The 23732-nt window shown below is 46.1% G+C and overlaps 1 protein-coding gene across 10 annotated transcripts in view; it reads left to right on the top strand.

Moving 5' to 3' along the window:
* Arnt2 (aryl hydrocarbon receptor nuclear translocator 2) overlaps nt 1–23732 on the top strand; it is a 153391-nt gene that overhangs the window by 17912 nt on the left and 111747 nt on the right. For 6 of the 10 annotated variants that reach the window (XM_021647273.2, XM_060367480.1, XM_060367479.1 and 3 more), the window contains exon 2: nt 20901–21015. In XM_021647273.2, the coding sequence (XP_021502948.1) occupies nt 20903–21015 (113 nt within the window). In that variant the 5' untranslated portion in view covers nt 20901–20902. The other 4 variants (XM_021647270.2, XM_021647272.2, XM_021647271.2 and 1 more) reach the window with 4 other exon arrangements.

The following is a 23732-nucleotide window of genomic DNA, read 5'->3' as shown; positions in this document are numbered from 1 at the left end:
AGGGTTGGGAAGTCTGCTTATTTGCTGGTGGTAGGATCCAAATCAATGCTTCATTTGTGGTATTGTTGAGTGTACAAACGGTGATTCAGAAACTCAGACGTGCTCATTGATTTTAAGGCAATAATCGCAGTTCTAAGCAACGTTATGAGGAAACTCCATTTTACAGTGCCGTTTATAAAGGCAGAAAGAGTCTAACCATTGCAAGTAACTGAGTCTGAGTGTCCAAGAAGGACAATGTAAACCCATAATGGTTTGTATGTATTTTTAAAAAGATTTATTTTGATGTTTATTTGTATGTATTCACGTGTGTGTGTCTGAGTATGTGTGTGTGTGTATATGTGTCTGAGTGTGTGTCTGAGTATGTGTGTGTGTGTGTGTGTGTGTGTGTGTGTGTGTGTGTGAATGTATGCCACTTGTGTGTGGGCTTCTGCAGAGGCCAGAAGAATTGATCTGTTCACCTGGAGCTGGAGTTACAGGTTCTTGTAAGCCACCTGATGTGGGTGCTGTGACTCAAACGTGGGTCCTTTGGAACAGCAGGAAGCTTTCTTAGCCACTAAGCCATTACTTAATTACGTAATCACTCTCCAGCCCTTACAATATTTTTCTTTTAAATTTGGGACTATAATTTCGTAATTTACCCCCTCCCTTTCTTCCCTTCAAACCCTCCCATGTCAATCACGTTTCTTTCAAATGCTTGGCTCCTTTACAGTCTTTGTGGGTTTTTGAGGGGGTGGGGGTGCAGAAAACAAGGGCTTACTGTGTTGCTCTATTTGGTCTTGGGTTCCTGTACTGATTCTACTGGCTACCTAGTACCTAGCTCTATAGCCTTGTACCATTGCACCCGGGTATATACAGTGTTCTTTAAATGGCTTACCAGTTGGGCATTAGAGGGGTCTCGTTTTATTTTTATTGATGGAAAAAACTCTTCATGACTTAATAATTTCAACAAGTAAATTGTGTATGATAATCCCAATCGTATTATAATTTTAAAGTTTATTTGCATTTACATATGTCTGGAGGAGTTGTCTTTTTCTGTGTGTGTTTGGGTCAGGTGTGTGTGCTTGCCAGTGTATGCATGTCCAGAGGCCAGAGGTCGAGGCTGGTTGTTTTTGTCACTCTCCATCTTGGTTTTTGAGACAGGGTCTCTCACTGGGTTTTTCCTGGTTCCCTTTTCAGCTAGACTAGCTGGCCAGTGAGCTTCTGGGATCTGGCTATCTCTGTCCTGTCCCCTGCAGCACCTATAGGGGCCCATGCAGTACAAGTGCATCACCATGCCAGGCTATTATGCGGGTGCTGAAGATGTGAACTCAGGTCCTCACGCTTGTGTGAGAGGCACTGTCCCCACTGAGTCAACTTCCCAGCCCTGAAAAGTCGTTCTGTATGTAGAGCCTTTTGTTTATTTATATTTCTTAGCATTTTGGTTCTGCACTTTATTATAAAATAAAAAATGTATCCAAAGAGACTATAATACTAGATTATGTGTTGCACACATAATGTATGTTATGTTATGTTACGTGCCTAGAAGCATTGTCTTATGTTTCAGATGTGTGTTGGTTTTGCATGCATTGTTCACCTGTCCCTGTGTGAGTTTACGAATGTTTCTCAGCCTTGTACTTTTCCTTCTTCATCTTTAAAGTGTAAATGATGACCTCGAGCTCACAGAAGAACTGTGTGTGTGTGTGTGTGTGTGTGTGTGTGTGTGTGTGTGTGTAAGGTGATGCAGGTGGCCTGTTTACTTCAGCACCTCACAGGGTCCAAGGCAGGAACTATGGCTGCCATTGTCACTGCCATCCTTGATCTGAGACTGGTTTACAAGTGGTTAAACCGACCTTCATATGATTTGAGCTACCACATGGGAAGGGGAGGCCCTAAGGAATAGAAGGGCTGAATAAAAGTTTATGACCTTTCATTGACTTTTCTTTTTAAATCAGGCCTCACGAACAAGAAAGGTGATTCTGTCACTGGCTTTGTTACATTATTTTATTTAGAGAAATACATTCTACAACTTAAATATATCTTGTGGACCCTGCACCCTCAGCTCAGACTGTTATAACAAACTGTCATAGATGGGGTGGCTAAAGCCACAGGGATTTAGTTTCTCTTGGTTTGGAGGCTGGGAAGTCCAGGATGAAGGGGCCAATCCCCCAGTTGCTGGGTAGGGCTGAATTCCTGGTGTTAAATAAATACCTTCCTCTTCTAGCCTCATAGGGCAGAGACACAGGGTTGGGCTCTCCTCTTCTAATGTCACTAATCCCATTATGGGGGCCCACTCTACTGACCTTATCCAGACCTGGGTATCCCTGAAAGTCTCCTCTCCAAATGTGTCATTTCAGGGGCAAAGGTTTCAACACATTCATTTGATGAGGCATAATTCAGTTCACAGCACCAACCAAAGTTATTTGATGAGATTAAATTGTAAGTGACTTATACTTGGTCAAAGTTCACTAACTCGGGAAAGACAGGATGAGGCAATGGACTTAGTATGTGTGCTGACCCAAGAAGTTAGGGTTCTGGTCCTGCTGAGGCTTAAGCAACTGTATTTAGTGTCTCTCATCTGCTTTTATGAAGACATTTTGACTATTTCTTGGTTCATAGGTCTAATGGCTTCTGTATTAGAGTACCCTACCATAATGTCTACTCTGATGACCCAAGAAATACAGCATTTACCTCAAGGGGAGTAGTCTATTTTGGAATCAAATATGAATGACCATGTTCAGTAACACACATTTGATTTGTTCCAAATTCCATGTTCCAACAGGGTAACAGTTTCGTGACTTGTTACAAAATAATAACAGAAGAAAGAATCCATGAATCAAGACACTTTTCAAATACATTGGTGGGAACATTGGGTAGGCAGCTACAGCAAAGCGGGGAAGTCCGTGCTGTGGGCCTCAGATGCTGTCTGATGACATTCTTAGCCTTTTGGTGGGTAGAAGTTAGTGATCTCTTAAGTTAATAAGTCCCAGAGGGTTTTACCTCATAGTCGTAAGGATGTTAGGTTAGACACAGAGGAGGGTAAATAACCTAATATGGATTTTAATTAGGTTCTGAATCACTGGAGTTCTAACCAGTTAATCAGCCTTGTGGAGAGTTTGGTGTAAAATACAGTTTATTTCTGAAAACTTTCAAACAGCTCACAGGAGAGGGGAGCTTTCGAGGGAATTGCTGAAAGTATCACCCATGCTCTTCCATGCCCTGACATGCTGCCCTTACTAACAATGCTGTTGACATCACCCGATGAGGCCCTAGTGCAAGGGAAGATGTATAATCTACATACAGAAGCAGTTAGTCTGGTACCAAGCTATCTGGGCAAGACAACGAAGAGCCTAGAAGTGGCCGCAGCATTACTGGTCCATGTTTTTAACCACAATGTCTCATGTAGTTTCCCACAGTGCCTGAGTGGGAACTACCTCAGGTCCTTGTAACTACCACCACTGTGTGGAAACTAAGGCTGAAGAACACCAAGGCTTTGGAGGAGGAGCCTATAGGACCTAGCTTCTAAGCCTTGCCTTCCAAAGTTTTTGAAGCAGAGCTCTTAATTTAGCAGGAGTGAATCCTGCCCCACTGCAGGAAAGAGGGAGAACATGTAAAGAAGGCAGCGGGTATTAATTAGCCTTTTAAGACAGAGCCTCCACCGTCAGTTTCCTGTCATCCTCTCACATTCTCATCTGACCTCCGCATCTAGGGGAAGACAAAAATATATTGCAGTGTGTAATGATCTGAATCTTCAACACTGGTGGCACATACTTTATGCCATGAAATGTGTATGTCACTGCAAGATCCTTTATTCTTACCATGGGTCTTTCAAGGCAGGAAGCACCAGAAAGTAAAGAGATGGGCAACTTTGTAGAACAAGGAATAGTGTGGACAGACACTGCTCAGCTGAAGTTCCAACTGGACTATTAAATATGTATTTGATCTCCCAGTTTTTATTGTTGTTGTTTTGTTTTGTTTCGTTTGTGCATCTTTAGAGAGATACGAGTTTCTTTTCTATGCCAATTATATGGCTAGTGGCCAAAACCCAGAAAGCTCAGCTGGATACAGCAACCTGTACAGGTCAGTGAAGGGCATCCATGAGCAGGTCTCTTTAGTACCCATTCGTGTGCTCTGCTACACTTGCTGCAGTCTGAACTCTGGGTAGTGCTGGCCTACAATGCTAAGCCCCTCTCCAGCCCCGCCTGAGGGGGTCCCCACTAGGCTTTCATGTTAGGATCAGAACCCCAGCCGTTATGATTCCGCATAAATCATGGTAGTGCAGTTTTTAAGATGAAAAAATCAGCCACTTGCGACCACAGCCACACCCACTAAAACCAGTAACTAAAATAAGATCCCTGAACTTGAAAGTGTCCCTGAGAAGCTGCAGCCTTGAGTTAGTGAGGAGTTCACAGCTCTTCCATCTTGGCATATGCCTCTTCCAAGAGGTCTTTCAGATGGAGAAGCCTGTTGAAGTGAAAAGATAGACATTAAACGGCACTGCCTCAAGCCTCTCCTCCTTTGCCTCTGGGACTGTGTCAAGCCAGGTTCTCTTCTCTCCTACAATGCCTGAAGGAACTGGCCACTGTCTTAGAGAGGATTTCTTTCCCTGGGGAACTGTTGTTGCCTTGGTGAGGTATCCCAGCATTCCCAGGACATCTCTACATTGTGTAGCCTTATCTGCAACCGCAAGGTGTTCCTCAGGAGCACCTGTTTCAGTGCGATGTGCTCCCAGACAGCCCGCAGTCCTCTTCTCCCTGCAAGTCTTAGAGCCCTAGTTCCTTTTCTTGTCACTGTGATGAAACATCCAACAGAAGCAACGGGAAGGAGGCAGGGTTCACTTTGCTCATATTGATGGGCTATAGCCCATAACGGTAGTGGAGGCATGGTGGCAGGTGGTGTCGTGATGCTAGAAGGATGCCTCTGAAACCTCGGACCTCATATCTAGGTGGAAAAGCTGCAAATATTGGAACCTTAGCCTGGATTATGAAACTTTCAGTCTGACCCCAGCAACCCACTTCTTCCAGTGAGGCCCCACCTCCTAAAGGTTCCACATCCTCCCAAAACAGCACCACCAACTGGGGACCAAGTGTTTCCACATGTGAGCCTGTGGGGGAATACAGGTGACCAGCGAAATTGAGCCATGGGAGACAGATCCCATTTGGTGTGTAGTACCACAGAGTCTAACAGCAATACCTTAGCCATTCCAACAAGAAAAGCCATTCTAATGCTTTGCATGTAAACAGTTTTACTATTTTGCATATTTTATATTTGTAGAGTAATTCACTGTTTAAAATTTAACACAAAACGTTTTTGTTGAATGATGGATGAATGTATTCATCAAGGAATATATTCAACAAGGAAACCATTGCACTTCATAAGACTTCCTAAAGAGAGTTTTGTGTTGTGGAAAGATATGTGATTTACTTAATCAATTGTTGTGTAAACAGGGGAGATGCTAATTTTTTTTTTCCTTTTCAGAAAAGACATTTTCAGGGAATAATAGTGCTTAGCTTATAGTATGATATGTTCTTTTTCTGGCTTCAAAATATTTCTGCATAGAAACTTTTCTCTAGTTGAATAATGAGAGAATAACAAATATGCCTTTTCTACTATCTTCCTATGCAAATGTCTGTTATTGGCATTCATCTTTACATGGAGTTGAACAGCAGCACGTGGCTGTGTGGCAACTGTGCAGCCAGAAGCAAAGCTCAGAGGGATGAAGGCAGAGGAGAGTGACCTGGGGAGGAAAGACCGTGGGAAGGCCAGAGTTTGTGCTGGTTGGCGCTTTCATTGGAGGGAAGGGAGAAGCAAGCATAGGAATCAGAGATTTCCAGAGGGACAAAGATGTGAGAGCACGAAGTGAGGAGGCAGGGAGTGAAAGACCAAGAGCTGGTTGAGGAGCAGAGGCAACAGCCAACAAGAGAGAAGAAGCAGTGCAAAGGGGAATGGGACAGAGGAGGGGGGAGGAAGACTAGAGAAGGAGGGAGGGAATGAGAGGAATGAGTAGACTTGGGAAGTGGAGCAAGTAGCTCCAGTGGAGAAAGCTTATTCGTTAGTATTCTCAGTGCTGGGACAAAACAAAAAAGGAGCTTAGGGACAGAGGAGTTATTTTGGCTCAGTTTGCTGTCCTGTGTGGTGACGAAGGGGACAGCAGGAGTGGTTTGAACTGTAGAGCAGGAATGGAAGCAGTGTGTCCTCAGTCAGGAGGCAGAGAAAGGAGTGCTGGGGCTCAGATCACTTCCTCTTTTTTAAAAAATTTTAATTTAATTTTTTTCATTCAAGACACACCACCCACTCTTGGAGGGTCTCTCATTTGGTGTTATGTCTACCCTTGCTGTTAGGCTTATCCAGAAATACCTTCACAGACCTGTCCAGACTGTGACTCTTAGGTGGAGATTAACCATTACAATAGGTAGAAGGATTGTTCTTTGTGGCTATTTCTCATGAAAGGTGAATGTCTCTAAAGTCCTGGTGGCAGGTTGGTGGGGGTGGGGCAGATGAACACGTTCAGACCCATGGTCTGCTTTCCTTTTTCTTAAAAACAACAACACTCAAAGGATTTATATTTATTTGTAATTGTGTGTGTACACCTACATGCTAGCACAGGTCAGAAGAGGATGTCAGATCCCCTCTCTGATGGCATCTTGGACCACCATCAGTGGTCCTTTGAGGAACCTTTCCTTATTAAAGGAATTAAAGGCAGAGGTGAGCCATCTGACATGACATGGGGACCCAACTCAGGCCCCCTATAATGTCTGTAAGCTATAAGCTCTGCTAAAGACTGAGCCTTCTTTCCAAATCCCTGCCTTTCTTTTTCCCAAGTCCCGCTCCTGAGAGGTGACACCTGGATATGTAAGTCCAGATCAACACTGAAGACTGGCAAGTCCTTGTTATCTCATGCCCACTGTTGTCGCTGAAACCCCACTTCCAAGAGTCCATGGTGCTGTGGTGTTCACAGACACAGCCAGTGACCTGCATGGCCATGTCATCTGAGCCACACAATTCTGGGCCTCCACACCCTTCACTCTCCATTTCTCTGAATGTTGGCCCAGGGCTCCCCATCACCTCCTCCCTAGATCCATTGGCCACGGCTTCTCATTCCCTTCTGGTTTGTGGAGGTCGTTTGTATGGAACACCATTTTCCTTTTTTTGTTTGTTTTTGTTCTCCCTGTTCAGTAACCCTGAGGCTCCAGGATTTAAGGTACAGTGACTCCTGCTGAGAAGGGCCATTCACTGTCTGGTCAGTTGCTGCTCCCAGAGTGGCAAGGCCCACTGAGGCTGCACAGTCCTTTCAGGGCCTTCCTTTTATCTGGAACCTCAGGACAAAAGCCGGCTCTTTCACCCTCCTTTCTTGGCTATTTTCCTCCCATTCTCAGCAGCAGCCACCCTCCTCTGTGTGTTTCTGATCACAGAATACTATAAACTTGGGCTGAGAGTCACAAAGCCATTACTGGAAGGTGTGTGGCACATCTTTCCATGTACTCTTCCTGTTGCCCTGACTTCTGATCCCCTTGACCTTGACTAGTGACTCTCTCAGTCTGTCTTTCCTGGAGCCTCACCTTCCTCATCTCTCTTGGTAGTCTTTTCTTCCCATTCCTTATGTTTCCTGAATATTTGGATTGTGGAATGTTCAGACTGTTTATCACATACAGCTAACTACAGAGTATGTAAACCAGAATATGCTAAGCAGCACCTTCCCTCCAACATGGGAATAACACTGGTGTTTTCATAGCCCTGGTGCCAGGCTCCTGAGCCTGCTCAGTCTTGGCACTTCTTTGGAACTCAGTAGACACTTTGTCTTTCAATTCTGACTTGCATCTTCCCAGCACAACCTTTCCCTGCAGAGTATGTTAGCTCAGCTGTGGGTGGCATCAGGATTTCTTACCTGCTGGCTCCTGTGCCACTCTCCACCTCTATGACTCCTACTCCTACTCAGCCTACCTCCAGATTCTAGCATCCCTGTGCTCTCATTTCTTTTCAGTCCTATCATTTGCATTGTTTCCCAGGTACAAGAATATTGCATTCTGTGTATTAATAACTTGGAGATAATGGAGAATAAGTGGAACCAACAATCACATATACTTAGCATTAAAATAATAGCTTTGTTCCATTTGTGGTGTGCTGTGTGTGCACGCACACACACATGCACACACAGGGCAAGGAGGGGAGGGAGAAAGGAAGAGAGGGAAAGAAAGAGAATCTTTTTCTTTTGCATGAACACATATTGGATGTGCATTGAATTAATTCATTATGACTTAATGCTGGTTGTGGAGCATCAAAGTCAATGTGTGACTGCTCTAGTCTGCAGTCAGATGCTACAGTTATTGAATGACAGTCTGACATTGTAACAAGCATGAGTATTGCTACTATTTTTATTGTCATTTACTAGTGGCATTCACATTGCAGAAATAGTATGTTTGTATAAGGACAGCAGTTATCTGACCCCGCCCTGTTCGATGTCATTATTCCTAGTCTGGTGCAAGCTGTGATGTTTAACAAATGTGTGTTTGCAGCTGAGTTTTATGAAGAAGCAGGGCATATTGGTGCTACTTTACAGTTCCCTGGTATATTCTACTCTTCTTTCTCTCTGACTTCTAAATTATCTCTGTGCTGATGATTTACTGTAGGTGTGGCAGTGTGATTTTGGAGGTTTCACTCCTTGAGAATTCTTTGCATAACAAACTTGACAAATGATTGTTAGTTTATCCTTGAAAAGACATGAAAGGTCCAAATAAGACCTTTCCTTAAAATGTGTACGCTCTAAGCAAACAAATAAGGGAATGAGATCTTAAGGATTGTTTACTCTTGAGATAGTTTACAAAAATAATTCCACACAGATATGGATTATGATATAGTGTAATAGTTTTTTATGTTGCTTTATATTATTATCTATGGTTCTTTATGCTTCTTTGCTTAGAAAGGATGTAACAATCTGTGATGGTAGTTAGTTAGCTAATCCTTTTACTCTTAATACTTGTACTGTTTAATTGGTGTTTATATTTATTGATTATTTGGGACTATCACATCATACACCCCAGTCATGCTCACCTCCCAGTCCTCCCATGTCTGCCTACTCTTCTCCTTGAACATCTCCCCCACCCAAAAAAAAAGAAGGAAGAGTTGTGTTGTCCATATATGTGTTGTCCATATACTCACTGGAAGATGGTAAAATTCTTAGCAGTCATTCTCCCCAAAGGGAGGCTGAGCGTTTCTCCCCTTCAACTCCCCATCAGTAGCTATCAGTTAAGGAGAGCCTAGCAGGGTTGGGGCTGGGCTACTTTTCCCTCACCCATAGACGTTAATATGGCTTCAGGCAGAAGCCCAGACCACAGACATCATAGGCTTCAGTGGTAACACAAACTGTAGACATCAGCATGGGTTCTGGCCATATCAGGACCACCGAACCATTCATGAACCTTGTCAGCTACATGGACCAGGAGCCTCAACATGGCCTCGGGTGGTTACACATTCCACTCACATCAGCATGCCACCCCTCCCCCCAGCCCAGGAGCAAAGCCTGAGAACACCACCAATCAGCAGTCAGCAGTACAGACTGCACACATACACACTGATCTCAGGCTTCATCGTGTCCGGGGTGGCAGCATGGGCTGCAGACACACCATGGTCTCTGATGGCATCTTGGACCACCATCAGTGGTCCTTTGAGGAACCTTTCCTTATCTGGGGCCTCTGTTGTTGCCCGGACCAGGGAGATATGGAGGCTGGGCTGCAGGCTCAGGAGCTGAGTCTACATCTGCGTAAGCTCCAGGTTGTTGTGTAGCATCCCTCTGGCCCACTCCATTTTTCCTATTCTTCCCACTTCTCCATCACATATTTGTTCATTGTAGTGGCGCCCGCTGACCCCCCACATGGAGGCAGGGCAGTGCTGGGTGTCGTTTTCTGCAGCTCTGCACTGCCTGGTGGTTTGTTGTTGTTATTGTCTTTTAAGTTTGTGAGCGTGTCTATGTGTACATATGTATGTGAGTGCCCTTGAAGGCAAGACAAGAGCATCAGATAACCTGGAGAGCTGGAGTTACAGATGGTTGTGAGCTGCCAGATGTGGGAGCCACGAACTGAGCTCCTACCCTCTGCAAAAGCAACAAGTGCTCTTACCGACTGAGCCATCTCCCCAGCACCATTATGTATGAATACCTAATGTTTGTGCCATGTTGCACATGCGGAAGCATTTTCTCAATTCACTTTTCTCCCTTCCTTCCAGGTGACTCTAGCTTGTGTCCAGTTGACAACAACAAAACAGAATGCTTACACAGTACAGGTCGTACTATTCCCATCAAGGGCACACACACCAAAATGACGGATTTCCTTCCACTAGTACCCACCTCTAGAAGGCTCCACCACCTCCCCAAACACCACAGAGTAGAGAGCAGCTCAGAGCAAGTGACATGATGTCCTCAGAGGGCCAGCCCGGAGGGGGAGGATCCTCGTGAGCTAGTGGAAAGAACCGATAGTATCCAGAGACACCAGAGTCTCCGTGAAGGAAAAGGACAGGAAGAAGGAGGTGTGTTTCCCTCATTTTTTTTAACAAAAGAAATTAAAATCTAGAATCACATAAAGACCCTTTGGGCATATTCAACATTCAAACCAAGACGCACAAGCTAAAGCTGCCTAGTAGGTTTGGGACACATAGAGTGGTTGAAGCTGGACTTGATGGATCCCTGGTAAATACACTCACATAAGATTTTTCACCCTGCTCTGTTACTTACTCTAGCAATCTCCCCTAAGATTATTCTTTGAATCGTGATATGTAATAGCTGGGTGACTTTCATCTGTACCACTGCTCCATAAATTATTAGCTTTTCTCCTTACATCAGACACGTTCATTCATTTGGTTTCTGCTCAGCCTTAGACTGTCTCTGGACAGCCTGTGTGCATTCAGTCATTTTTTTTCTGTCCCTTACCCTTCATATTTGTCATCAGCATGAGGAACCTTCCATAGTAGAGAACTGGTCTCCGGTGGTTCTCGCAGGGAGGCCCCTCAGGTGTTTGAAGATGGTTTCATTTCTTCTTCCTCCTCGAAGACTGTACTCCAGGCTGACAGACTGCCTCACATGGGTTCTGTTCCTCAGAGCTTCTGAACTCTGCCTCTCTTGAGGTTCTTACATTTCTGAGTGTGCAGGGCTTTGAAACCCTGGCAAGGCCTTCCACCAATTACCCACACCCTTTATTTTCTCCTCCTTCTCAGCCAGATTGCCTAGACTCAGGCCTTGGTAAGCCTCAGCCTGAGTTCTAGCCCAGCTCCCCTTGGAGCCCCTTTTGGTGGTCGACAATCTGCCCAGAGTACTTTAAGCCTTTTCCATCAGGTGTCCTGGCCAGTCTTCATACGGCCAGTAACCCCACCTTTCCTCTGAAGGGCTCTGGCTGTTAGGGTGCCTCCGGAATAAAACCCTTTGTGGGTAGATGGTTCACTGTGCTCAGACCTTTGTTCAGTACTTTTAAAAATAAAATTTAAATATGCAGAGAGTGAGCCTTCTGGACCCTCAGACCTAAATGGTGTGTCTTCATCATACCACTCTCCAGGGCTCAGGGACCTATGCAGAAGAGGAGATGAGAAAATTCTAAGAGCTGGGGGACAGGAAAAAGCCTGAGGAAACAGCTTCTTCCAGATACAACAGCACTGATGATACACATAGGAACTCACAGGAACTGTGACAGCACACGTACGTCCTACACAGGTTCAAAACAGACGAAGTCCCACATTGAGTCTCACCCCCAACCAAGAAGCTATTTGCAATTGATACCTGCTGGGAAAGATAAAATTAGTTTCCCAAGTGGGTTGTTACCACATCAATCAGTTACATTCTACGGCACATCCGTTGCCCAAGAGTAGCTGACTAACGCATACTGGACTTTGTTTTGATTTTCATTTTTTGTCTTATTTTTGGAGAGAGAGAAAGAACATTGAGTTCAGTGGGTAGGGTTTTATGAGCTAAGGGAGGGGACGACATGATCAGAATATATTGTATGAAACAAAAATTTTTTTAATAAGAAAAAGTAAAGTTTAGCCCAGAGACGTTGGGCCTTCAGCCAGAGGAAGGTAAAAGAAGATAGTTTCTGGGCATGGACACTGATGGGAACCTATATATTGACACCAGTGTTTCAGAACACAGAGGGATCTGGGGAGACAGGATCCTCCAGTGCCACCATTACTAGTAGAAGAGGAAGGTCCTCTCCTGAGTCTGCCTAGCATCTGTTTCTTGTCCCCAAGGCCAAGGGCTGCCTGCTGGGAGGGGTTCAGTGTCCAGTCTGGGATGATAGATGCCAGAGAGAGCAGGGCTTGGCCTCTCCCTCATTTCCTGACCTCAACCATAAATCCCTCCTGTTTCTGACACCCCCTGCCCTATTGCAGAGCCTGGCACATCCCACCTGTGGGACAGGCATGTCTTAGAGAGGGTCACACATCTCGTTAAAGCCTGACAGAAAACCTTGCTGCAGAGTCCCGTGCTCCCTGTTGACAGTATTTTTCCTATGCATTGTACTACAAACATCCTACCTCGAGGAAGGCCTGTAGGAAGCATGAGCTCTGCCTCCTATCTGGAAGAGGAAGTGGACCCTCCCTTGCCCACACTTCAAGAAAAATCCTCTGTACGCTCTCACTGAAATGTTTTGGTAACAGGCTCAGAGCTCTCCTTTATGTGCCGCAGCAGCTGCACAAAAAATCCAAGTATCCAGTTTTTCAGAACCTAAGCAGTTAACGCTGGAAATTTTGCTGCAAATAAATTGATCAGTATGCAAGACAGTTGTCACGGCTGAATCATGGTCCACAGTTAAGGTAAACAGATCTGTGATGACATTTTCTGAGCAGAATACAAATGCAGTGCGTTTGCTCCCAGAGGTTTCTGACATTTTTTTCTACTCGGGCAGCATATCCTCCTAAGAAGGTGTTGTTCACAAAGAAGAAAGGTCTTTGTTCAACCCTCTGAGAAGGTAGGGCTGGAGCATTTGATGTGCTATCTGTGACGGGTGTCGCTCTGGGAAAGATGGGTGTGGAGGGAGCATTTCCTTTGCTTAGCCGCCTCCTTCCTCTTCTCCTGCCGTGCAGAGAGCCTTTTGGCTTTCTTATTTATTTGAATGTGTTTGTATTGTGAAAGTTTGCATGTGGTTGGTTTTCTCCATGTGAAGATCAAGGGCTGTTTTCTCATAGGTGGATTTCCATGAAATAGTGAGAGGGAGAAGAGAATGTCTATTTTTTATTTCCTCTTCTTGCTTTCATCTTAATACCCCCAAGTTTCATGTTTTCCCAGGCTATTCCTGCCTGCTCTGTTTTATAGGAACCCAACCTAGCATGGCTGGATCTGAAATGAGAAATAGTCTGTAGCTGGATGCTGAGCCATGGGCCAGAGACACTTTGTGTGTCGTGGTGGAGCCTGTATCACTCTTGGTCTGGGCTGATATTCTGATGTGCGCACAGCCTCGTCACAGCGCTCTCTAGGAGCTGGCAGGCAGGTGTTTTCTGGGGGATCCTTGCAGGTGGGGTTGAACTTGCTGGAGGTGCTGATATGTCTGTTTCTGCATCGGTCGTCATCTACGATGAGTAACCCTGAGAGCGGGTCATTACGAAAGAGTCACATTGGACATGGGGGATAACTGAATCTATTGAGAGTGACACCTGGGCTCAAAGGCTTCCAGAAAGTTCCAGTGACTGAAAATGAACCAGAAGGTGTACCCTTCAGAGGTGACTGAGATGGGGTGTGCTTGGACATTGTGAAGCCATTAAAGGACTGCATTCAGGAGAGAACTTCTCCTGCTGTGCTTCTGTGGACAATAGATGGGCTATCCCAGGGCTAGCCTCCTTCAGGAAGCCTTCTGGAACCTTCCCCAGAGCACAGGGCTACCTTTCTCACTGCCAGCAGCGTTCATTGTGGAATGCCAAGCCAGCTTCATGCGCAGTCTTGATTGGGTCTTTAAAAATCTCTGGCTGCCATTCGGCTTCTAGCACAGCCTGTGGCTCAAAATAGGCTTTGCAAACGGTGCTTCCGATCCAAGCAGACGGCAGCCCGAGCAAAGGAAAGATACCTGGTTAATCCAGTTTCTTAGCTAGAGTCCGGATGGATGAACTGAGAGCAGTGCAGGATTCTGCAGGCCCTGTGCTCCTCTGAGTTCACGGACACAGGAGGCCGTGGATGCACTTGCTCTTTGCAACAGGTCCTAGCACAAGCTCCTGTGGCATAGTACATGTAAATGCGCAGCCAGCCTGGCGTGGTTTTTCTTCCTCCTCTAGAATTTTCTGCCCATTCAGTGTAGGAGGATCAGGTGACCAAGGTTCTTTTTTGGGTTTTCCCTTTTTGAGCCTTGAGGCTGACACACCATTATTTTGAGAAGGTGACATCATCCTTCATCCTTGAGACTCTGTCATTCCGGCCCTGGTCTCTCACCTGGACTGTTGTGACCTTCGTTTTCTTTCAGGAGGAATACAAGTAGAGTGGGACCATATCTACACTGAGGAGGGGAAGGCTGGTTGGAAACTGGCCTCCTTGAGACTTGATACTGAAGCTGAATCTAAATGACCAGGGAGCTAACTGGGTGAAGAGAAGGATGGGAGCATATCCTTCTCCAAGAACATAGAACATAGTGTGTGCGCTGGTCCTGGGGTAGACGGGAACATGGTATATGGTGCAAGGATGGACAGGGAAATGTGCCCGGAGCCAGGAGGGTAAACAGGAGAGGCAGCAGCAGCCTGACTGTGCAGAAACAAGAAGTTGGTCATGACAGGGACTCCACAAGAACAAAGAGAAGTTGAGAAAGAGGACGGAGTGGCTGGCCTTATGATCTGGTTGCATGGGTACAAATAAGAGGGACAGGAGAGTCACTGTTGACCATAGCCAGCTATGGCCACTGTATGACCCCAGATCTCTGGTGGGAGGGCCATATCTGAGTGGAGGAGCAGCGCAGGTGAGTGGGAGGAGCAGAGAGGCAGCTGTAGGTAGGAGCTTTGCCTCTGCTTTATGAACTTTTACATGCACAATGGCATGTAAACCCTATATCTATTTTAAGGTGGTTTGCATATGATGTGTGGTGATGTTATCATGGAATGCATTTGAGTTTCTGTGCAGCAGACTCCATCCTTACTAAATGTGGCAAACCCTTATCTCTGAGTGAGGCTCATCTTTCTGGCTTCTTGCTGAAGCCTGACCTTCCTTTGCTTGACCTGTCTATAGGGAATAGGAGTTAAGAATAGAGTGGAGTATCAGAATTTCTGGGTTCCCTCGCCAACATACATCAACCCTCTGAAGGGAGTCTGGAGCTGTGGGAACCTGGGTGACGCCAGGGGCCATGTTTCTAACCTGTGCAGGAATGAGAGCAGGTACTGTGCTAGTGAGGGAGAAACTGTAGCCCTGCCAGGCCCAAGGCAAGGTGCACACATAGTAATAATGTGTGTGTGTGTGTGTGTGTGTGTGTGTCCCCTTAGCATCTTTCTTGATCCTGCAACTAGTTGTTTGTATATATACTGCATCTGTGTGGTTTGTATGGTGTATGTAAGTGTGTAATGCATGTGTGCTTGTGTGTGTGTGAAGCCTTGAGAAGAGGTGCCGACACAGGAAATGAAGGCTCACCACTTCACACAACTCTGCTGGAGAGATTCAGTGCCTGGTCAGCTGGCTCTCCCCAAAATGTGGCCAGGTGCCAGCTGGCACAATGACATAGCCCTAAGGGGACCACAGCAGCTCAACTCAGGAAGAAGTCCTTCTCAGACAGCCTCCATGCTTCGGTGACTTCAGTTCCAGACGAGCACTTTGGGGGGAACAAGGGTCCTGGAATGTAGTCTTCCCTGTACGCTTGTGAGGCAGGGCCAGAAAGACAAAAAGCACAGAAGTGCGCCAAAGAATCTCATAGGAAGATGATTATGTTAGCACCTATGTGTGTGTTCAGCTGAACGAATGTGCTTACTTGCGCCAGGCACCATCTGAGTGCTGTGCACATACATTGGTGTTTCTGGTTCTCCTAACTTAAGGACATGTGCGCTGTTATTCTCACTTTACAGGTAGGAAATCATGGCACAGAGAAGTGATTTGCCCAACAGTTATAGAACACTATCCTCTGTAGGCATCTGTGTGTGTCTATCTTACACACACACAAAGGAGGGGGAGGGAGTGGAGAGAGAGTGCGCGCGTTATGTTGAAATATGTTCTTTTCCTGGAGAAAAAAATAATAAGAATAATAAGAGAGAAGGGAGATTTCTTCTGGTAGACATCATACTTGCTTTCCTGGCTTCATAACAGCTTCGTGATGTAGGTGTTTGCCTAACTTATTGAAGCCTCTGAAGCTTGGAGAGGTGTCACTTCCCGTGACTCTACGGCTCAACTGAGTGACCCCAAGCCATGGGCCTGTGTGCCACACAGCTTCTACTGCGATTGTGGTTGAGAAGCTCAGTGTCGGTTCATCTCTTGGGGTAGCAAAGGTGGGGGTTGTCAGGGCACCCTACTTCTGCTGGGCACCCTGAGGCTGGCAGCCCTATACTGAGTGGCTAAAACCTGAGCAGTCTCTGCCACTCACTAGCTCTGTAGCCTGACGCCCACCTCTCCTTGCTGAGTTCTCCAGTCTGCAATAAGGGATGCCTTTGTATCTACCTCATGGGTGGATGGAAGTCAAGTTCACGGCAGGAAGGCGGCAGGGTTCCAGGAAAACAGTACCCAATACAAGTCTTGAGCAAGTCTTGAACAAGTCTTCTGTCATTGTTACTAAGACAAGCTGTTCATCATTGGACGTGCCTATTGGGCCCCTTTCCTGTGTCACTGTCTCATGCATGCATTGTTCAAGTTCACTGGATATATATAGTCTTTACTGTGTGTTCCTCATGAAACAGTTTAAAAATATGCTATCGTTTGTGGCATTCAATTAACACATCATTAAATAGTATTAAAATAGCACATGCTGAGTTGTGGGAATGGTTCGGTCGGTAAAGCAATTGCTCTATAAATGAGAACCCGAGTTCCAGTCCTCAGGATGACCCATGTAAAAGCCAGGCATGGTGATCAGTGTCTGTAGCTGCAGCATTAGGGAGAGAGAGACAACAGGACCCTTGGGTCTCACTGCCAGCAGTTTAGCTGAATTAGTGAGTTCCAGGTTCAGTGAGAGACTCGGTTTCAAAAATTAAGGTGGCAAACAGTTGAGGAAGACACCCAACCAATGACGCCCAACTCTGGCTTCTATACACATGCGCATTCATGTACATGTGTATACATGTACAAACACATTTGCACACACCTACGACCAGAGTGAACTAGAGCATTAAAAAATGAATAAGATCTTTAAGATATTAAAGCCCACCTGTGATTGCTACCACAGAAGCAACTAGATTGGCATTGATGTGTACCGCTGCTTGGCTGTCTATGTTCTGTAAAACACACACACACACACTCACTCACACACACACCACCACCACCACCATCACCATATCTCACCACATCTCATACCACATACACACACACACACGCACACACATACACCACCACCACCACCACCACCACATGACACCACATCTCATACCACATACCTCCTCAGTCCTAAGACTCTTTGGGGGCCCAGATACTTTCATGTCTGTTTATGCTGCTGCGCTGTCTTCCAGGGAGGCTGCCTTCATGGACCTCATTTGCAGAGTGTGGCAGTGGCTGCACTGCCAACATGCCGACCCTGAAGGGTAACTTCTTCCCTTACAGTGTGATCGCCAGGGTTCCTTTTACCTCGTTATAGAATGAACTTCAGAAACCCTAGAGCGAATCAACACTGTGCCATAGGGCGACTCTGTCTGGTAATGTTTGGGCATCCCAGCTATATTTGGTACCAGGCCATGGCTCAGACCTGGCCAGGAACATTTCTGTAGCATCTTCCAGAAGAATCCTGGAATCTTTGCCTGTTCATATGTTAGTTAAAGGGAACAACTGCCAGGTTTGAGAAGCAGGCAGTTATCTTCCAAGGGAGGGTGTGCACAGGCAGAGGAGAGAGACTGCTTTTTAATTTGCTAGAATCTATTAAAGATGCCTCCTAAAATCAACACTGGAAACATTTAACCTTTAACACGAATGCTAGCCTGGAGGATTGCATCTTCCTTTTGTTTTACTTAATATCTAGAACTGTATTTTGGTTACTAACGTAGATGACCCTGGGTAAAACAGAATATGTATTCCTTAACTAAAATGGGCAAATAGACACAGGAGCAGGTTTCCTCCGACATGACAAAGAATGCCTGTTTTAGACCAGCACCTCATCCCTAGTAATCCAGACAACAAGCTAAGCTGTTCATCATCCCTGTGTCCACGGCCTTAGTTATTGTTTGAAAGCTTGTTTTCCCAGGCATTGTGTTAGGTTCTTTACATACATTACTCTTAATTAAAAAAACAAAACAAAAAACCTTACCTCACAAAGTAAGTATTTTGAGCATTTCACGCATGGTTCTATGACCAATAGCGTCCTAGTCATTCTGCTAGTTCACACCTGTTTGAGCAGCTGTTTGGAACTGTTTGACTGCTAACCCACTTGGTCTTCCTCTTAGCCCCATGTAGGTCGTTGTTACTGAAATATACTCTAGGGAGGAGCTAGATAGCAAAGCACAGGGGCGAGCGGGGCTGTGATCCTGAAGTGATTGCTGGATATGCATTGGCCAACAGGATACTTGTGCAAAGCCATCTCATTGTCTTTGCTGTGTGTCCCTTATCAGTCTTTCTTGCCAGACAGGGTTTGGGGAACTTCGCTTTCAGCAGTTGGATCACAATCGGCAATTTTGTTTCAGTTGCCACATCCCTCCTGCTCAGAGCTGGAAATGACTGGCCTAGAGAAGCAGTGGACCTTTCAAGGTTTTCAAATGGTAGTCAAGATCAATTCCACTCTGATGTTTCTCTTACTCACAGGCATTGAGGTTGTTGGCTTTAAAATGCTGAAACTAATGTTGCATGGAGCACTAGAATAGCAGGTAATAAATGTTAAGTTTCCAGAATCGTAGACATTTATTATCTACTGGGTTAATCAAGGCTAAAGTAACTTCTTCACATAGGATTTCTCAGTATGTGTGTAATGGGCATTGGCAGTTTTAATAAGGGAGATCGATGCCCAACTTTTTGTACGCTGTTTTCCCTGGAGCCCTTGTCTGCTATTGACAGCCCTGACCTCCATCTTTAGGACTTGAGAGAAGCTGGGGAATTAAGCTGTTATTTCAGAAACACATATAATATCTTATTAGAAGCGGGTTGTGAGGAGCTTGTCAGGGCATCGCTGCCCTTCCTTCCTCACAGTCACAAACCCAGTAGCTGCCCAAGTGAGGGATTTCCCCCATCCCCGACTCTGTACTTCCCAGTGTGTGCACTCAAGCTTTGTGGACATAATGAGAGGCTGATTTAAGATTATATCAGTATTATAGTACTCAAGAGTTTTCAGGGGAATAGCTCAAGTGTGCTTTTAGCCTATGGGATAACTGTCACATGACTTCCTACTTCCCATAGAGAAAAACAATGATAGGGTGCAGGATGGGGCAGCAGTGGCCTCAGTGGCCATTCCTTTGTCCTCAGAGGAGCCTGATGCACACTTTATCTCAACTGTCCTGCTGAAGCATGTCTTTTATAGACTGCCGTGTCCCTTCCGCCCCAAGGAAGGACTGAGCTAAGAAGAGGGAACCCAGCAGAAGGCTGTATTCCAAAGAACAGAGAGAGGCGTCAGCAAAGCTGCTCCGAAGGTTCACCTTTTCTTTCTTTTTTCTTTTTTTTAAATTCAAACATCAAACTTCTCTTCTTTAGGTACAGCAGAGAAGCTCAAAGGAAATAAGGAACAAACAAGAAGGAGGAGTTAGAGGAAGTCCAGTGGGGAGCACCAGGTAGCTGAGCAGAGCTCACAGGGGGAAACACAAAAGATGTCTTGCAGACCAGACAGGCCCTTTCCTTCCCTTCCCTTGTTTGGAGAAGCAAACCATAAATCATACTTGAAAATCTGAGTAATTTTAAAAATGGTCAACAGCTATTGAACTTCAGGGTGTGACAGAAAAGACCCCCTCCTCCTGTGGCCCAGGTTGGTGAAGTGCTTTGGGTGTGGGGTAAAGAGATCAGCTAAAGAGCAGCTGGTCTGAGGGGGCTGGTGTTGAGGAGGGTACTGTGCCCAAGGGCCCAAAGGCTGAGACCAGAGAGGAAAAGGCCAGGCACAGCTCACAAAAGGCTTCTGGTCTGACCGATAAGGGCAGAACCTGTTGCCTGACAACCCGGAAAGTGCAAAGAAGATACTTTTGACTGTGGATTGATTTGAAATCAAGGGTGTTTAACTTGGTGTTAAAGGAGGTTCCAGAAATGCCTGGCTTATTAGAAACAATGTGTTAACTGTGATGAATAGGGGGAAAATTACTCCCTTCTGTTGCCCAACATTCTCTTTCTTTAAATTAGTATTTGTTCCTGGAAAAGCTTTTCTGGAGAGACCTAGGTGCCTCACCCTGAGGCAATGTCATGACACCTAGTGGGAGACTCTCAGCGCCCCAGAATTCATGGGGTCTGACAGTCAGGGCTTCTGAGGCTCTGCTGAGGGTGGGGAACCAGCCTAGGCTCTGTGAGGGAGCAAAGGTGGAGGTCAGTGGATACTGCGAGGGCAAATCACTTTTGCAACTTAGTTTCCTCTCGGGCACAGTGGTTGGTGCCAGCTGTGGCTCTCAGGCTTTCGCTTCTACCTACTGAGCACACCTGCCTGCAGGTGAACCGGGAGACGGAACCACTCCAAAGCTGCTTTCATGCACTCACTTTGGGAGTACTGCCCAGAGGTGAAAGACTGGAGAGCCCAGGACCTGCCCAGTCAAATGACCAGCAGTGAGCAAAGCGGCCACAGCTCCAGGTCCTTGGGCTTCCTAACAGGAGGGCTTGCGTGGGACAGTAGGACAGCTTTCTTGCTTGTTACTGGGTTTTTCTGTCATTAACAAATCTTCTTGTCTCTGTTGACCTCCAGAAATGGCTTCAGACATACCCGGATCTGTGACCTTGCCTGTTGCCCCCATGGCAGCCACTGGACAGGTGAGAATGGCAGGGGCCATGCCTGCCCGAGGAGGAAAGCGGCGATCCGGGTAAGCAGACCCATCATTTCCGGAAACTGGATTTAGTAAAAGTTGAGCAATGCTCTTTCCCAGCTAGAAAAGTATTGTTTTTTTCCCCCCTCCTGGAGAGTCAAAGCTCAGCAGTTTGCATCCTGTTTAGATTTTGCAAGATTCCTAAATATGCACATGATTTGATTCTAAGTGTTCTGGGTCCTGGCACCCAGCTGGGGATTTCTGTTTGCTTGTCCTTGTAGTCAGAGTGCCCTGTGGGATCCTGCTGGGCCTCACTTCTGCTTGCTCTCCGTAGGGAGGAGCCCACCCTTAACTGCCCACACATTCCAACCTCATTTGGCAGACCCAGACCCAGGGACTGTAAATGATCTAACTAAGGCCCTCCAACCTTTCCTCCAGTGCTCATCTTTCCTAAGAATATGCCGGAATTCCTCTGGCCAGGACCCAGCACCTGAAGGCCAGCCAGATGTGTTCAGTGAGACAATAAAGTGAATAAGTATTGTCAACTCTACTGGCTCTGATAGGTCACAGGACCATTTCAAGCAGATGAGACCAGAACTGGCACTGACTTGTGCTGGATGTTGTTATCATCTATCCTCAGAACCCCATATCAAGCCAACCAAAGTCCTTCAGGAAAAACATAACTGGTATTTTTCTGTCTCAATATATTACTCAGCCCTACACCCCATTGATCTCTTTTTTTCATGTTCAGTGAAGTAGTTAATAAACAAGCTGTCTCATGAGGTTGCTCAGTTTCTGATCACACACTCTGCCTGACTGTACCTATCCAGTGAGAACAAAGCACACCTTCCAAAGCCGCAAGACTTGAGGCTGGATCTGTGTTGAAAAGGACGGAGTAGGGACAGGATGAAACAGCACAGTATTACAATGCCAGCCTATGTGCCAGCTGCTGTGTGTGGTGGGGTCTTTGGAAAAGGGCCTCAGAGGTGCGTGGTTACTCTGAGGATTCAAGGGGCTGAGAATCTGAGGTTGGTGGCAAGGCCGGCCTCTTCTTGATCCTGCACACTCTCTGAGGCAGTCAGTGTTCTGTCTGCTGCTGCTAGGTCCCCTCAGCGGGTGCTGCAAATATCTACCTAATAAAGGCTGAAGCTTTGCCTCTGGGCTGCCTGCACAGCTGCCTGCTCTCTGAGCCATCGTTCTTGCTAACTGTGGAGTTCTGTAGTCTGGCTTGCTAAAAGAATCTATGTAGTGTTAAAATATCAATTTTTCAATTAAAAATTGACAATATTTCATGAGTTACTATCTTAACGCACATTCTTTAGAGAGAAACTCATTGCTTATCTTCGTCTTTTTCTGGAAGAGACAACTAGGCTTTACAGCGAATACTGAGGTTAGTCCAAGTCTAGGCAAAAAAAATGCTTTGTCCTACTCCATACTGAAGACTCATGAGCCCTTCCTATGCTGGTGTGTGTGTGTGTGTGTGTGTGTGTGTGTGTGTGTGTGTGTGTCTGCCTCTGCTTCCTCATGGTTTGGGCTACTATACACCCCAGCAGTTTTCCATCTTGGCCTGCAGGGTCCTGACCCGATCCTGGAGTGCAGGTCCTGTCTTCTGCATTGCGCTTAAGATGATTTGATCTGGGTCTTGGTTCCATGTCTGAAGAAATCCCCATAGAAAATGCCCGCTGTCCTGTATCATCACACACAGTTTTACTTCGTCTTCTATTGCTGTTATATACCATGACCAAGGCAACTTATAGAAAGAGGGGTCTATCTGAGGGATAAGAACCCATCGCTACCACAGCGGGACAGCATGGCAGCAGGCAGACATTGCAACTAAAGCAGCAGAGCGCTCACACCTTAAGTCACAAACGAGGCAGAGAGTGAACTGGGAAAGACGTGTGGCCTTTGAAACCTCAGAGCTGCCCCCAGTGACACATGGATATAACTCCCAAGCCTCCTTAAAAAGGGCCACCCACTGGGGGCCAAGTGAGTGTTCACATATGTGAGACTCTGGGGAACATGACATCTTATTCAAACTAACACACACACATACCACCACCACACCACACCACACACACTGTGGCACTAGAAGCTAGTGTGGTCGCTGGGCAGGCTGACACTTAAGCTTGGGTTCAGTTCCACGTACAGCCGAGGAAGCAACCTATCAAGAAGGAAATAGAGATTAAGGTAGGTGGTGGGCAGTGACCTCTGACACCCTGCCATAGGGTGAGACTGGGGCTCTCTTGGGCAGACCAATGTATTGGACCTTCACTGGGAATCCTGGTTTTCTGTTTGTTTTTGAGTCTGTATGCTTCCTGCCCTTTTCTCCTGTGGGAATAATACCCCACAACTTAAAGATTCATTCTGGGTCTAAGAAGGGGAACCTCCATTTTTTACAGACCTGTTTTCATACTGATTCTTGCACCTGGCATTTTTTTACTTCTTTTCATGAAATTCTTGTATTGAAGCCACTGCTATTCTTGAACAGCCTGATAACTACCCCTTCCATTGTGAGGCACTGATGGAGGCCATGTGGCTTCAAAAGGCAGATAGCTCCATCAGGGCCCTGTGCCATGACGGGCGTTGACTGTTGTTTGCCGTCACTGTCACCAGTATGGTGTCTCCAACTGTTCCTTCTGTTGAGTTGTGGGACATGCTTGAAGAGACTGAAAGACAGGGGAGTGGAAGCGAATGGGATGTCAGGAGAAAAAGCAGCATTGGCATGCTCTTTCCCTTTCCTTTCCTCTCTCACCCAAGAGTCATTCTCATGGAGG

This window comes from Meriones unguiculatus, chromosome 14 (genome assembly GCF_030254825.1).
Source record: "Meriones unguiculatus strain TT.TT164.6M chromosome 14, Bangor_MerUng_6.1, whole genome shotgun sequence".
NCBI lineage: Eukaryota > Metazoa > Chordata > Mammalia > Rodentia > Muridae > Meriones > Meriones unguiculatus.
The sequence above is the reverse complement of the archived record's forward strand: the minus strand, read 5'-3'. Positions and strand labels throughout refer to the sequence as shown.